Source organism: Chiloscyllium plagiosum, chromosome 9, assembly GCF_004010195.1.
Source record: "Chiloscyllium plagiosum isolate BGI_BamShark_2017 chromosome 9, ASM401019v2, whole genome shotgun sequence".
In the NCBI taxonomy this organism is placed as follows: domain Eukaryota; kingdom Metazoa; phylum Chordata; class Chondrichthyes; order Orectolobiformes; family Hemiscylliidae; genus Chiloscyllium; species Chiloscyllium plagiosum.
The window spans coordinates 47,922,506-47,940,095 of NC_057718.1; the positions used below are offsets into that span (position 1 = coordinate 47,922,506).

General features: G+C 39.2%; 1 protein-coding gene across 10 annotated transcripts in view; it reads right to left on the reverse strand.

The window, feature by feature from the left end:
• Window positions 1–17,590, reverse strand: part of lpgat1 (lysophosphatidylglycerol acyltransferase 1) — a 130,820-nt gene that overhangs the window by 19,283 nt on the left and 93,947 nt on the right. For all 10 annotated transcript variants that reach the window (XM_043695883.1, XM_043695885.1, XM_043695886.1 and 7 more), the window contains exon 8: window positions 3,768–3,874. In XM_043695883.1, coding sequence (XP_043551818.1) covers window positions 3,768–3,874 — 107 coding nt within the window. The remainder of the gene's footprint in view (window positions 1–3,767; window positions 3,875–17,590) is intronic.

A 17,590-nucleotide genomic window follows, 5' to 3' on the forward strand; every position in this document is an offset into this window, starting at 1 on the left:
TTTTATCTTAGCCTGCTTGACACACCTTCCTCATTCCTGAAGAAGGGCTTATGCCCGAAATGTCGATTCTCCTGCTCCTTTGATGCTCCCTGACCTGCTGCACTTTTCCAGCAACACATTTTTAAGCTCTGATCTCCAGCATCTGCAGTCCTCATTTTCTCCTCATCAGTGATAGGCAACATGGTTTTGTGTGATGGGAAATTGTGCCTTACCAACTTAATAGAGTTCTTTGAGAAAGTGACCAAGTTGATAGTTGAAGGAACAGCTGTTGATGTCATATACATGGACTTTAGTAAGGCATTTGAGAAGGTTCCCCATGTTTAGCTAATGGAGAAAGTGACATCACATGGTGTACAGGGTGTTCTAGCGAGATGGATAAAGAACTGGTTGAGCAAAAGGAGACAGTAGTACTTGAAGGGAGTTTCTCGAAATGGAGGAAGGTGACCAGTGGTGTTCCACAGGGATCAGTGCTGGGGCCACTGTTGTTTGTGATATATGTAAATGGCCTGGAAGAGGGCATTGTTGGTCTGATCAGTAAGTTTGTAGATGACACGAAGATTGGGAGAGTAGCAGAAAGCATAGCAGACTGGCAAAGATTACAGGAGAATATAGATAGACTGGAGAGTTGGGCGGAGAAGTGGCAGATTGAGTTCAATCCAGGCAAATGTGAGGTGATGTATTTTGAGAAGTGTAATTCTAGAACCAACTGTACTGTAAACTGAAGAGCCTTGGGTAAAGTTGATGAGCAGAGAGATCTGGGAGTTCAGGTCCATTGTACCCTGAAGGTGGCTGCACAGGTGGATAGAGTGGTCAAGGCGGCATGTGGTATGTGTGCCTTCATTGGAATGGGTATTGAGGTCAGGTCACGTTAAAATAGTACAAGATTTTGGTTCAGCTACATTTAGAATATTGTGTACAGTTCTGGTCGCCACATTACCAAAAGGATGTGGATGCTTTGGAGAGGGTTCAGAGAAAGTTTACAAGGATGTTGCCTGGTATGGAAGGGTTCAGAGAAAGTTTACAAGGATGTTGCCTGGTATGGAAGGTGCTAGCTATGAAGAGAGGTTGAATAGGTTAGGATTATTTTGATTAGAAGAAAGGAGATTGAGGTCTACAAAATCATGAAGGGGATAGACAGGGTGGATGGAGATAAGCTTTTTCCCAGGGTGAAGGATTCAGTAACAAGAGGTCATGTGTTCAAGGTGAGAAGTGAAAAGTTTAAGGGGGATAAATGTGGAAAGTATTTTACGCAGAGGGTGGTAGGTGCCTGGAACGTGTTGCCAGCAGAGGTGATAGATGCAGGCACAGTAGATTCATTTAAGGTGCGTCTGGACAAATGCATGAGTAGGTGGGGAGTAGGGGGATACAGATGCTTAGGAATTGGCCGATAAGTATAGACAGTGGATTTGGATCGGCTCAACCTTGGAAGGCCAAACAGCCTGTTCCTGGGCTGTACATTTTCTTCGTTCTATCTAGCAGTATTGTTTAATTATTAAAATATGAAGGCTTTCCAAAGTACTTTTTCAATAAAATAATTAAAGGGTTGAATAGTAGAATTAAGTAATAAAGTTCCAGATTAAGAAAAATATTAATTACTGGTTCCAAACCTAAGATTGGGCCACTTCAAATTAGGTCATGATTCAAATTTTGTCAAACGCAGAAGGATGACCTTTGTGAATCACAAGCAGACATTAATGTCAACACTGCTGAGCTTCCAGAAAAGCTTCAGAATGTTTTTGTAATGGTTTATTTGTCTTCTCCTGAAACACTGACCATTTGAGAATTAAGAAAACCAGACCTTGCAGAGGAGATAGTTTTCAGCTATTGCAACACTCCATCCAGTCCATCGTGGTTGGTTTTGCAGAAGTTTTTCCTGAATGCGAAAGTGCTGGCTTCAAGAAGAGACTTAGTTTGTTTGATAGCTTTCCCCCCCCCCCCACCCACACTACTGAATTCAGAGAATACAGAGCAGGCACTGCTGGTGGAATTTCTTTATCACTCTTATTTATCACTGATACACTGTTCAAGTCTCACTGCAATACAGGAGTGTGGTGACAACAAAATAGAACCGCAGAGTTCTATGGTAGACAATATTTGTAACTGTAGTTTGTGGAAGGCTGCACTGGCATTGTATGAAGCCAGATGTACGTATTTAGTTGGATCAAGGCTTGGTAAGTAACTTGCAAGACTTTGAATTTGCTGTGTTTGATTTATTGCAACTGAATTGAATTTCTCAAGTATGATTTTACAGTTTAACATCTGAAAAATTATATTTTTTTTTACAAGAACAAGATTCAATTTAAGGTCACCTAATAGACACCTTTTAGATAATGAAAGATAATAATCAAATAAATGATATATTTCACTGACCAGTGATAACAATCTTGGGGAGAAAGTACAAATTCAAAATTATCATAAATTAAAGGGAGAGTTTAGAATTATTTCCTGCCCTGGAGTTGTCATAACATGTCCAAACAGTGGATTAAAATTTTTTTTACACAAGATGATTAATGTTCATAATCCACTACCTCAAACCATAGGTGATTTTCAAACCAAAGTTGTGAAGAATAAAGTATTTAATTGCAAAGAATAAGATTAAAATGTGTGGAGACTAGATTTGGCTGATAGTTGATGAACAAGATCCTGCTTACATTTTAGAGTCATAGAGATGTACAGCATGGAAACAGACCCTTTGGTCCAATCTGTCCATGCCGACCAGATATTCCAACCCAATCTTGTCCCACCTGCCAGCACCCGGCCTATATCCCTCCAAACCCTTTCTATTCATATGCCCATCCAGATACCTTTTAAATGTTGCAATTGTACCAGCCTCCACCACATCCTCTGGCAGCTCATTCCATACACGTACCACCCTCTGTGAAAACGTTGCCCCTTAGGTCTCTTTTGTATCTTTCCACTCTCACCCTAAACCTCTGCCCTATAGTTCTGGACTCCCTGACCCCAGGGAAAAAACTTTGTCTATTTATCCTATCCATACCCCTCATAAATTTGTAAACCTCTATAAGGTCACCCCTCAACCTCTGACCCTCCAGGGAAAACAGCCCAGCCTGTTCAGCCTCTCCCTATAGCTCAAATCCTCCAACCCTGGCAACATCCTTGAAAGGGTTCAGAAAAGATTTACAAGGTTCACATGATAAAACTTTTCTTCCACAATCCAAAAACACGGTCATAGAAGTGTTAGTGTCATGGGAATTTAAACCAGAGTCCAGTATTCCTCAATGTCATGCACATTGTCAAGGGGTAGAATCTGCATTAGTGACCATAAATGCCAAACCTCTCATGAACTGGGCACAAAAAGTAATCAAATAAAGAATATGCATTTGGCTTGTTGAAAAGGTATTTTGTTCCAGTGTAACTACAGATATATTTACATTTAATAAAAATTATTTAAAACTTCAAAGTTCACTTTAGAGAAGTTACATCTGATATGCAGAAACTTTCAGAATAAAATCATAGACACCTTCCTTCAGGCAGTCAACTTAGATACAATATTTAGTGGCTAGCCAAATCTTTCCAACTAGAAAACTTCCAACTTGATTGAAATGTGTTAGGAGAGTGATTCAGTCTGTAGCAGATTTTCTTTCATGTGGATAAATAAGTCTTTTTTTGATCTGGTCAATTGCGATACAGTGTTCACAAGAGTTTACAGGACTTGGGAATCAATGCTGATAAATGAAAATTCCCAGAGAAAGTCACAAAAAAATTTAAAGTTCTTTTCATATCCCAAGAAGCTAAGCAGAACTCACCCGTTTCATAAAAATGTGCCAAAAGTTCATCTTTTTCTACAAATCGCTGGTAAAGCCATTTAGTTAATGCCTCGCTCTCTATTGGAACATCCTTAATGGGATAGATCCTGCAGAAAAGAAACAAGGATAACACTCTTTAGAAAATCATGAACAGCAAATTTGCATTTGAGGGATTCATTTTATTGTTGCAGTTTTTCTCCAAAGCTTAAAACCTTTATTTCCCTGCACAATAAACAAGAGATGGATTCCAAAGTTTTTGTATTACACAAATGCCTGGCCAACATCCAAGCAAGGAAAATGCCAGCCACTTCCCTCTTCAACATCTTGAAGTTGCAATTGTGAGCTCTAAGATTTTGATTCTTTGGAACTGTATCTACAGGTCTATCAGATGACTAGATTTCTGGACTATATTTTCAAAAATAGGATAAATGAAAGGGGCTCATGTGACCTGATCAACAGTTTTTCGGTTAGAGATCAAAGGAGATATCAGATTGTCTTCCTGAGAGGACACGAGGTATCTGCACACATTAGCTGCAGTTTCTGAGTATACAATTAGTCAACAGTAAGTCTTTTAAAGTCTCAAAGATATTATAGACAATGAGTTGTAAACAGTTGTGTTCTAAACTATCCACTTATATCTATGATGAAAGGAATTGTGATGAAAAATAGTTAATTAGCATTTCTACCTAAAAGTTAGATGTTTCACATTGCCACGGGGAAGAAGGCATTGTTGTCACGGCTGACATTAGGGACAGGATTCCCTACAAATCCATGAATATTAGACACTACAGTCTGAGTTGGCCTGTAGCCATGAGAGGTACACAGCAACACAGACAGAAGCACCCAAAACACAAAGTGCTGACTTTGTTGTTCATCACACAAAATATGGGTGGAAGCCTGTGACCAGATTGAACAGTTCATAAGGATTTAGGGGAGGCTGGAAAATTCTCCTAGTTTGGGCCAGAGGGAACGATCTACAAGGTAACCTATGCAGTGAAAGTCCAATCTGTATCAGAAGTTACCTGGCTAGGAAATTAAAAGCAAGCAAACCATAGAGCTGAAAATAATTTTGACTGGTTCTTGCATGAAGTATCCATTTACAGAATAGCGCAATTTACATCCATTAGGGCAACAGTTTCAGTTGTCTTAAAAATTAGAGAATCACTCTCTGTATTTAATATAGAAGCTGCTCACATACCAAATTGTATCTAATCAAGAGTATGTCTTTAGTTATTTGATATACTAAAGTTCTAAAATGTGAAATCTTGTCATGTCATTATTTTACATAACTTTTAAAATGGTACTTGAACTTCCAGTTATCAGTCTCGTCCAAGTTTTCAACAGCTGAGACCTCACCATAAGCTTAACAGGACCAAACAAATCAACATTGTGGCCTCAAAGCAGACCAGAGACTAAACGTTCTAAGACAAGTTACTTTTCTGACCCCGTCAAAGGCTCTCCCAACTCTAGTAGGCTCAGCACTTAGCTATCCCTCAACTTTTACTACAACAAAACAAAAACATCAAATCTCCAAGACACACAATATCCAGTCTTGGGCACACATTACTGTTTCTTCATCATAAGTAGCTCAAAATTCTGGAATTCCCTATTTAACACTATTGTTCCTGTACTATCTCTACAAGTACTGCAGTGATTTAAGAGGAAAGCTAATCATAGACTTCTCAGGTACAGAGAGAAACGCTTAGAGTATTTGCAAATTTACATTTCATTACTGGATATTAAATTCCAACAATCAAATAACATGCATTGTGTTTTTTTAAGAAGCAGATCAAACAGAGGGGGGTTGACTTTATACAACCCAATTTATAACTTGTGTCCCAAAACATGCAACAGCCAATGAGCACTTTTGAAATATAGTAACCATTGTAACTTAAGCAAAACAAGAGCTAGTTCTGTGATGATATAGTGTCTTTAAGAAATATGTGCTGTCCTCTTTCTCTTGCAGAGGGGTGTTGTCACAGTGGTGCTGAAATAACTCCTTCAGACAGGTGGGAAATAGCTTTGGGTTCTCCCTGGGGTGTTTTTTTTTCAAAAAAATAGGACAAAAGAATCACAAATGGACAGGGTCAGGCTCACATAAACCCAAAAAGGATTTGGTTTGGTTTTCAGTTAGTTGGTAGATTTTACTGGCTGCTGGAGCTGATAGCTTGAGTTCACTGCTGCTACAGTGAAATCTTAGAGATGTTTCCTCTTTAAAAAAAAAATCAAACTGGCAGTTTATTTTTTTTTCATTTTATTTCTACTGGACTGGAAACAGCAAGACTAACAATTGTTGCGGAACTGCTTTTGCCAAGCGTGTGTTTATGGGATGCTGCCTATATTGGAACAGTTGATGTTTATTGGTTACATAATACACGATTTTGTTAAGTATTTCAATAGAGTAAAGTTATGTCAATTCTTCTTCGTTGTATTTTAACTGTGCTGTACCTTTCATAGAATCTCTACAGTGTAGAAACAGGCCCTTCAGCCCTCCGAAGAGTGTCCCACTCAAATCCATTCCCCTACCCTATTATCCTATATTTACCCCCTAACTAATACATCCCTGAACATTGTGGGCAATTTATCCTGCACAGCTTTGGAATTGGAACGAAACTGGAACACCCAGAGGAAACTCACAAAGACACGGGGAGAATGCGCAAATTCCACAGAGGCATTCACCTAAGGCTGGAATTGAAACTGTGTTCCTGATACTGTGAGGCAGCAGTGTGAACCACTGAGCCACCACCCTGTCCTTTGCCTTTTAAAAAAATATAAAAGTCGGGGTCGAGGCCATTTCCATAATTTACTTTGGGTGGGGGGGGGGGTAAGAGAAGAGATAGATAACCAATAATATTTTTGATGGTGTGGATTTGGGAATTAGTGTTTGCCAGAACACCTGAAAAACCCTGTTTTTTCCAAATGGGCTGGAACATTTTACATTCACTCAAGAACAGAGAGCTTAGTTTACTGTTCAGCCTTGAACATGCTCAATGACTGAGGTTCCACAGCATTTGAGGCAGGGAATTCCAAAGACTCACCACCCTGAATGAAGAAATTCCCCCTTTTCCCCCCGCTTTAAATGGGCCACTCCTTATTCTGACATTACATCCCTGGTTCCGGATACACCAGTCACAGGGAACATTCTATTTATATCCACTCTGTCAGACTATAATAATTTTAAATACTTCAAAATTCTAGAGAACACAGTCAGTTTCCTCCATCTCTGCTCCCTTGACAATTCTGCCATTGCAGGGATTAGTCTGGTGAATGTCAATTGCTCTTATTCTATAGCAACTAAATCTTTCCTTCGGTAGGAAACAAAAAGTACAGATTAAATTCATCAGCTGCAGACTCACCAAGGCTCTATACAATAACAACAGTTCTATATTCCAATTCACTAGCAATGATAATCAACAAACCATTTGCCTTCCTTATTGACTTTTACAGTCAATGCTAGCATGACTGCATGCTAGCTTTTAGCGACTCATGAAGGAGGACAATCAGGTCGCTATGGACACTCAACACTTCCCCAAACTCCTGCCAGTTAAGAAATAATGATTTTTTTTCTATCAAAATGATTAACTTTATACATTCAAATTATTATTCCACCTGCCACGTTTCTGCCCATTCACTTAGCCTGTCCAATCTTGCATCTTTATCACATCTTATGTTCACACCTAGTTTTGTGTGAACCTGGAAATTTGGAATTGTTATAACTGGTCCCCACATCCAGGAAGAGGTGAAGAGGGGTTGGGAAAAAGGGAGAGGGAAGGAAGTATTGATGGGCTTACTTTTGTGGCTTGTAGCATTTGAGGTGGAATGTGGCTCAAGTTTGGAGGGGGTGAGCGTGCACGATTTGTTAGCTTTCTCCATGGGATGGTGCATGTGGAGGAGATATCTCAGAATTCAGGTGAAATCATAAGGACTTTCATATTTATTTGATACCACACAGGTGAAACATTGGCAACCATGGCCTCCAGGCTAATGGATTCACGTTAACCCGAGGACAATGACTGAGTCTGAAGTGGTACACTATAATGTTTTCACACATCTAATCGCATTGTAGATACACACATCTCACTGATTATGGGCAGGATAGCAGACACACACACTGATACGAGCACAGAACAGTTGCAGGACTGGCTAATGAGGAGCCTCTGAAGACATGGAAAAATGCTGGATGTACAAAACAAAATGTGGAAATGTGGTAGGACTTCCAAAGAGTTTGTATGACCATAAGATATAGGTGCAGAATTAGACCATACAGCCCATTACGTCGGCTCCACCATTCAACCAAAATAAGTTTCTCAATCCCATTTTCCTGCCTTCTTCCTGTAACATTTAATCCCCTTACTAATGAAGGATCACGTATCTTTGTCTTAAATACATGCAATGACATGGCCTCCCCAGCCTTCTGCGGAAATCAGTTCCTGATTCACCACTCAGGTTGAAATAATTTATATCCCTGTAATCCTGCATTTCCCATGGCTAATCCATCTAACCTGCACAACTTTGGATGGGAGGGGAAACCAGACCACCTGGAGGAAACCCAAGCAGAAAATGCACCAACTCCACATAGACAGTCGCTCGAGGTGGGGGTGGGGGGGTGGAAAATTGAACCCAGACCCTGGCACTGTTAACCATATGCCACCCTTTTTCTTTGTCCACTCTCCTAGCCTGTCCAAAAGATTTTGCAGCCTCCCCAAGTCCTCAACACTATCTGCCCCTTCGCCTACCTTTATATCATCTGCAAACTTAGCAACAAAGCTATTAATTCCTTATAACGTGAATAGTTCTAACCCCAAGGGAACTCCACTAGTCACCACCTGCCATCCTGAGAAAGATCCCTTATCACTACTCTCTGCCTTCTGTCAGTTATCCATGCCAGAATCTTGCCATAATACCATGGATTCTTATCTTAATGAACAACCTCCCCCACTATAGTACCTTGTCAAAGGCCTTTTGGAAATCCAAATAGATTATGTCAACTGTCTCTGTTTTGTCTAACTTGCTCATTACCTCCTCAAAGAATTCTAATAGATTTGTCAGGCATGACCTCCCCTTCATGAATCAGTGCTGACTCACCCATATTTAACAAGGCACTTCAGTGTCCAAAATCTTATCCTTAATTATGGACTCTAAAACCTTACCAGTGACAAATATCAGCCTAACCAGCCTATAAGCTTCATGTGCTCTGCATCCCTCCCTTCTTAAACAGGGGTTACATTCCTAATTTTCCAGTCCACTGGGACTCTGACTCCAGTGACTCCTGAAAGATCACCACCCAAATGCCTCAACAATCTCCTCCAGAAGGGTATGGGTGTGGTCCATGATTTATCCACCTTCAGACCTTTCAGTATCCCAGCATCTTCTCCTTCATGCTGGCAACTGTACTCACCTCTGCCCCGACTCTCGAAGTTCTGGTATGCTACTGGTGTCCTGCACAGATGCAAAGTACCTACTCAGTTCCTCTGCCATTTCTTTCTTCCCCATTATTACTCCTCCAGCCTCATTTTCCAGTGTTTCAATGGATTCCTCTATTAAAGGATTGGCAACTATCACAGAAGGTTAAACTCCGCAGCTCACTGACGGGATGCTGGGTATGAATTCTGATTCGCAATCCACAACAGCTAAGATTCCTGCCACTGGAGATCTCTATTCTGGTAGGCTCCTCATAGCCGCAAATTTTTTAAAAAAATATTTGTTTGCGGGATGTGGGCATTGTTAGCTAGTCCAACATTTATTGCTTATGCTTAATTGATCTGGACAAGGTGGTGTTGAGCTGTCTTGTTGAAGCACTGCAGTTCTTAAGAGTTTGGGGATGCCTACAGCACTGTTTAAAAAGAGATCTAGCATTATGACCCAGAAACAGTGAAATAACAATAACATAATTCAAAGTCAAGATTGTGTATAGCTTGCAAAAATTGTAGGAGGTGCTGTTCAATCCAGCTGCTCCCATTGCCCTTCTATGTGGTAGAGGGCTCAGGTTTGGAAAGTGCAGTGAGACATGCCTTGGTGAGTTACAGCAGTGTATTTTGTAGATAGATGTAGTGACAGCAGCTTGCACTGTGATGAAGGAAGTTAACATTGCAGGTAGTTGACAGAGTGCCAATCAAGCACAGAGTGTTCAATCACACTCCTTAGTCATGCCTTGTAAATGGTGGATAGGCATCAGAGAGACTACACTGCAGAATTCCTAGCATCCGACATGCCCCTTGTAGCCATAGGAGTGGTCCAGTTCAGCTTCTGATCAAGGGTCACCACCACCAACACCAAACCACCTCCACTCCCCACAAAATGCTATAAGTGGGGCAATCAGCAAAGGTAATGTCACTGAACTACAAGAGGGCAGTGGTTAGATTCTCTTTTGTCAGACACTGTTATTGCTTGGCATTTGTGTGGTGTGAATATTATTAGCCACTTCTTAGCCAACCCTGGCTATTGTGTAGGTCATGCTGCAGATGGACCTAGGTTGCTTCAGTATCTGAGTAGTGGTGAACAGTGCTGAACAGTGTGCAATCATCAGCAAGCACCCCACTTCTAACTTATGATGGAAAGAAGGTCTTTGTAGCAGCACTGAATTCATTTAAGCAAAGGACATATCCTGATGAACTCCAGGGACTGAGACGACTGACCTCCAACAGTGACAAACTTCTTTTTTTCTAGTTATGACTCCAACCAGCATAGTGTTTAGCCCTATCATTGAGGGCGAGCATATTTGTGGCACCTCTGCCTGCTCTTAAGATTACTTATCCAACATGTAACTTGGCATCCATCAAAGCCCATCCACAGCTGGAAGCAAGGTAGGAGCACACAACTGCCAGGCAGAACAGAACTAAAAACAAAAGCTGTAACAGAACTAAAAAAAAAATTACACTTAGGCGTTTGTTTAACGCATCTCTTGTTTGGAGATTTGATCAGAATCTGTATTAAATTATAGGGTTGTACTAGTTTCTGTCCTGACTTCATCAGTCTCTCACTTGTGTAGTGATCTGGTTTGGTTTGGATTGACGAAGTGCTATCAAGTGAGATTTCCCTGATCTGGGCTCATATTATACCTTACCATTGCACATGTAAGGCCAGCTCTGGTATTGATACCTGATATGAAAAACATTAGGAGAATAAAACAAGCATGTTTTCAATTAACAAATTTCACATTCTTAAGATGTTCTCAAAGTGTTGCCTTCACTTCTCTATGCCATCCAAAGCCTATTGTACTTTAGGTTCCACTGCTGGCTGGCATGGTCCTTTATCCTTATTCTAAAACTTATGTCAGAGGATGTGACTTAGTCCACTTGATCATCCTCTGCAAGGGCCTCCCGCGATAAGTGGTTAAGCACAGCATATGATGATTAGCAAGATAAGAGTCGGGAAATACTACAGAGTTGCCTACTCTGTGTAATCATTGAAATCACAATTATGGTTCTGTAGTTGCATGGCTCTCTTCTAATGCATCACAAGCTCGGGAAGTGACAAAGGCAAAGGCAATGTTGAAGTTTTCAACAACAGATGAACTAAAATGGAGGCGGAAAGTGACGGAGAGGATATAGCTTGGAAGGTCAGCTCAGGGCCAACTGTGCTACAGATTGGTTAAATATAAGAAAGATGGTACACTAATGGAGGCAATTCCATGCTTTAAAATGATCAGAGACTGACGACCTCAGAACCACACAACTGGCATAGGATGAAACTTTAACAGCCAGGGAGTGTGTTCCTGAGTTAGGTAACTCTGGATCTGTCCTCAGCCAACTTAAAGGTCTTCATAACTGAAATAAAATTTAAGTTTTAAAAGAAAATGTATTCTTTTTGTTTAATCTATAGGAACTCCCTTGACTTTTCTGCTCATTTAACTGGAAAAAATCCAAAGCCTCAGTTTCCCCCACAGGATGCATTCTTCAAAACCAGTGAAACGAGATGTATGGAGATAGATACAATCTCAGTTTGAAAGTAATTAAATTATTAATCATCCACATAAAACAAATTTCCAGTTGGTAATGATCCTTGGTTTCTGATCATTGTTGATTTCTGCAGGGAACAAATACACAGTTCTAAAACAGGAAAAACCCAATCTTTAAACAGGTGCAGTGGTCATCAATATGGACTATAATGTGGCTACACAAAATCCATTCAATGAGTACTTCACTCGTAATCACTATTTTAAAAAAAAACAGAAATGTTTGTTGCAAATACTAAGTTACATACTTCCTTAAATATATGTAATTCATGCTAAGTAGTAAAACCTGATGAACAGGCAAAGACTCTCAAGCTTCTGCACTTCACAGCAAATGTCACTATTTCATGTCAAGCAAGTTATTTTGGAGCAACTCAAACTAATTGTTACACTCACTACAAGATTCGCCTACCCTTGTCCAGATATTATAAGCTCTAACAAATTGAACTGCATTTCATCTCTAAATAGGCTGCAAATTATCAATGAATATCTCAGATGTTAACCATTTTTACGAATCTGAAGTAGTGGTGCGTGGAATTGCATAAGCAAAATGAACTCTACAAAAAGTGACATCCGGAGACTTCAACTGAGTAATGAATTCCAGAGAAGGAAATCACAAGTACAGAAACTGACAATTCGTCAATATGTATACTGTTACACAAAGCTGCAGGACAATGTTCTTTCCAGTTGAAGATATAATAAAAAAAAAAGGGACAGTACCAGGAACACAAAGCTAGAGAATTTTCTTACAAAGTACAAGCTGCTTGAAATTTGGAGCAGACCTTCGAGCACTTGTGAGCTGACATGATATTAATTGCTGCTGAGAGACATAAACAGAGGTCATAAAAAGACACATTTAAACAGAGCCAAACTGGCAGGTGGTTAGGATTGCAAACATGGCTAAATGTTTGTTACACAAACTAAAATGAGTAATTATAAACACAATGATATCTAAGTAAAGGATAGGACAGAGTCCGTAGGACTTGCAAACAATTTGCAGTTATGATGCCATAGCTAAGATCAGGATACTCTGACCTCAATGTGTTCCCTCAATATTTGCTGCTGCTGTTTGTAGGTAGTCCTGCCAGAAGATCTGCTTTCAAATTATTATGCTTATCTGTCTTCCACTATCCTCACATCCACTGTAGCCTATTTGCAACCATCCTTTGACAACCGGTACCCAACCACATGCAGGCTAGGCCTTCTTTTTGTTGATCTTACTTTTCCCTCAGGAAGAACCTCGGTAGCTTTTCAACTCTGATCAAATGCCCAGAAAGCTGACATTTTCTTTTCTGGATGCGATTTTAGTAGTATAGTTCCTTTCACTCCTGCCTAAGATTTTTTAATATTGAATTGTTAATATATGTTAAGAGCAAATTTTAAAGACCTCTATTTTCTTATTCAAATCTTATTGTCGATTGGGTTTCTGAGGTACACAGGAAAGTGGATAGAATGTAACATCTTAACAGCTCCCCAACTCCCAAATGACATGCTTGAATTTTCTTGTTAACACTTACTTCAACTTCAGAAAATTACATCTGGTTCTTATCTTCTAATTTCTGCATCACATTTGCCATATCAATGCCTACATACTCTAAAAATACTATTCATAATCTGAATCACTGAACATTTGCTTCCACGTGGTTTTACTTAAAAATTGAGCTCTAGATAAAAGTGTAAAAACCAAACAATGTAAGTTCCATACAGATTCCAGAATAGGATTTCTAATCTTAGCTCTAAAACCTTATAGAGGTTTACAAAATTATGAGGGGCATGGATAGGGTAAATAGACAAAGTCTTTTCCCTGGGGTTAGGGAGTCCAGAACTAGAGGGCATAGGTTTAGGGTGAGAGGGGAAAGATATAAAAGAGACCTAAGGGGCAACTTTTTCACACAGAGAATGGTACGTGTATGGAATGAGCTGCCAGAGGATGTGGTGGAGGCTGGTACAATTGCAACATTTAAGAGGCATCTGGATGGGTATATGAATAGGAAGGGTTTGGAGGGATATGGGCCGGGTGTTGGCAGGTGGGACTAGATTGGGTTGGGACGTCTGGTCGGCATGGACAGGTTGGACCGAAGGGTCTGTTTCCATGCTGTACATCTCTATGCCTCTAAGTGAGAGAATAAAATGGTCATCTCTAAGAATATAAACTAAAACACTACAGGAATAGATGCAAATTATACTCAAATTAGGTACCATCAGTTCCCTTGGCACACGGAACATTACTGCTTTCTTCTGACAGGCCATACACAGTAAATACTAGCACCTCCTGACAAATAGTATAAATACTAATTAACCTGCTGCTCCTGAACACTTTCAGTAAACACCACAGACACCATTTCCTTAACACTGCACTGCAAATTGTCAGTATATTAATTGGAAATCTGCAGTTGCCAAGTACATTGACTAAAAAAACCCACAAGGGGTTTCAAGCATCTTAAACAATGTCATGAAGTACTTCATAATTCTCTATCCTCAGACCTGCAAGAAATTAATTATTTCTTTGTTTCCAAAATTGAAATTATCTGCTTGGCATTCTAACCCCAAACTCCTCATCCAGTCTTAACTTCAGAGTATCCTCTATTTTCTCCACTGTTTTGCCAAATCTCAGACAGACTGATTTGTTCTATATAGACAGTCGGCTAACCTATTGATTCTTTGAGTTCCTGACATGCAGACTACCTGCCTTGCAGATGTACAAGGTATTTGCAAATATTATCAACTCCCGTGTTCAGAATTTAGTTCTTTTTTACCCACATCAGCCCCCCACCTTCTCATAGCTTTAAACCTCATCTTATAGTCCATCCTAACATCTCTATTCTCTCAATTTCTTTTTAAACATACCTCTTTCCCATCTTCTATCACATTATTACCCAGTTGCACAGCCATTTCTTCAAGCATTTTGTTTTAATCCATTCAATCTGACTTTCACTTCGAACTTTCTAGTAAAGCCATGCCATTAACAACATTGTTATGATCAAAATCAATAGTTTAAATTAATGAAGGATTAATATTCCCTCCAAATATTTTGTAGTGATATTGGAGAAAGGGACATCAATGCAAGTCTACTTCCAATCCCCACTGACACTCTATTGAATCTCACCTTTGCCAGATTGATAATTCAGCAGTTCAAGAAAAATTAAACCAGTCAGTTCAAGCCGTACTCATTGTTTTAATGCACAGTATTATACTACTGCATTACCAATAAAATATGTAAACAAATCAAAACAGAGTTGTTAAAGAAAATTCCAGTCATCTCACATTATGATGCAGGCATATTAGCAAAACCAATTTATTTGATAATCACTCTCAGTGACACAGATCAGAGCTCAACCTTTTACTTTACCATTGTGAAGTACTCAGCTGATCCAAAATTCAGAATAATACAATATCAAAATTAAAACAATGTTTGTGATCTGATTGGCTTGTATACAGCAAGATGCTCAGGCTGGTAACACTAGTTAGAACAAATGCATAAGCATTCACCAACACTCACTCTAAAGTGTAAACCTATGCATTAGATTTCTTTATTTACTTCCATTTTTCTAAATAAATACCTATAATACTATTTTCACATACGAAAATAATTCAACAGAATGTCTAGTTTTGTTTGAAAAAGCTTTGATTGATATGCAATCTGGATTAAAGTTGCACTCCACAAGAGAGAAAGATTATTTTGTGCAATGCTAAAATCTGTAGTTAAATTGCTAAGTGTACTTTATATAAATTATTGTTGTTAGAGAAAGAATCGAAGACTATGGGTTGGATTTGATGCAGTTTACTGCAACTGGAGCCATAGTGGCAGGCCTACTTAATTATGTGAGCAGCTCCGTGTCGGTTTCCCAGTACAGAAAACCTTCCCCCAAACGAGTGGGACCTTGGAAGGGTCAAATTAACATCCTTTATCTCTGAATCCATGATAATGTAGTTGTTGTTTAGTGATTAAAATGGAGGCCAATGACTTGACCACATGCCCCACAAAACATCTAGTCATTTATTGACCTGCCTGTTGCACAACATTGCAATGCAAAAAAAAAGTCTGTATTTAGGAGGCACAAAAGCTATTACAGTCATCATCCATTAAGTGAGGCTTGTGTGAAGGCCAGGAAACAGGAGGATGGCAAGCATAATGTCATGAATGAGATGCAATGGATCAGTTAATATACTTCTACTGACCCATTTATTCCCCTCTGCTGAAATTATACAAAGTCCCTCAGTATTAATGGTCCTTGTAACCTCCTTCACCATTCCCTTAATCTTGCATTAAAGAACAGCAAAGCCATTCAGCCAACTTTTATAGTTTACAATATGGACATAGAAGCTATTTAAAATTACTCAAGTGCTATGAACAATAAAAGTGACTAGTTTAATATCAAATGTGATAACTGTCTTGAATTAGTTTTACAGCAAGTGTCAACTCATGAACCTAGTGAGCTTTTACTGAATCGTCTTCAATGCAAGTTTATCACTTCTTAGGGAAAGAGACTAGCACTATAAGCAATACTCCACGTAAATGAAATAATTCCACAGATGCTGATATCCTGTCACCAGCACAGCGAAGAGGATAAATAGACAAAGTATTTTCCCTGGGCAAGGTGAGTCCAGAACTAGAGGGCATAGGTTTAGGGTGAGAGGGGAAAGATATAAAAGAGAACTAAGGAGCAACTTTTTCCCCGCTGAGAGTGATAAGTGTATGGAATGAGCTGCCAGAGGAAGTGGTGGAGGCTGGTACAATTGCAACATTTAAAAGGTATCTGGATGGGCATATGAATAGAAAGGGTTTGGAGGGATATGGGCTGGGTGCAGGCAGGTGGGACAAGATTGGGTTGGAATATCTGGTCGGCATGAACGAGTTGGACCAAAGGGTCTGTTTCCATGCTGTACATCTCTATGACTCTAAGTCAACCTTTATTTACATGTGAAAAGTACTTGACACTGATCCAGCTTCGTCAGAGTGTCAGGATATCTTACACTCTTGTTTTTATCTGTCAGTCAGGGCTCCCTTACAGGATCGCAATCAGGAAACTCATACTCTAAACATAAAATGCAGAATATTTAATCCTGAAAGGGGACACGCAAAATTTTGACTCGTCTTACTACATTCTACATTGCAATGCACTTCCACTTCCAGTACCTCTTTCTTTTGCAGTCTGTAATGTGGAGATGCAGTGCATGGGGTTAGGAAGCCAAAAGCTCTATTATACTGTATTAAACAAGATAAAGAAGAAAAATAAAAGACTTAATGACAAAATAGGAAATGGGGAACCCAAAATATAGGGAACTAGGCATACAACAGAAAGCAGAACTGTCATTGAAGCCTTATCTACTTAAAATATAATGTACACACATAATACATACTGTACAGCATTTTCCTAAAGTACAGCTGCCTAGAAAAGTTGCTAATTCTATATGGTCATTCAATAAAATAAATAGCTAGTTCCTCCATGAATAACTCATGATCATCTCATTACCAAAATCAATTTGAAAAGACTTATTCAGCAAACATTGCATCAAATGAAGATACATATTACAGGATAATAGATTCTACTATAATATTAATCTTAGTACATAAACTAACACCATATCATTAAATATGGTAAGACACTTCAGAAATCAGATCACTGTGACACAAATATGCACTATGAGGTTATAGCAAATGGTACTTTTTCCTGACTTTATATTTAATGATTAATTATTTTGTTCAGATGAAACCCAAGCAAAAGGGTAAACTCCATAAATAAGGGAAGAAAAGAAGCACTGTCATACAAAATGGTACAAGCTGAAAGTGATTAAAGGTCCTTAGCAAAGTCAAGGAAACAGTACAGTGGGTCTGCATGATTTTCAGAAACTGATGAATTATTGCCTGTGT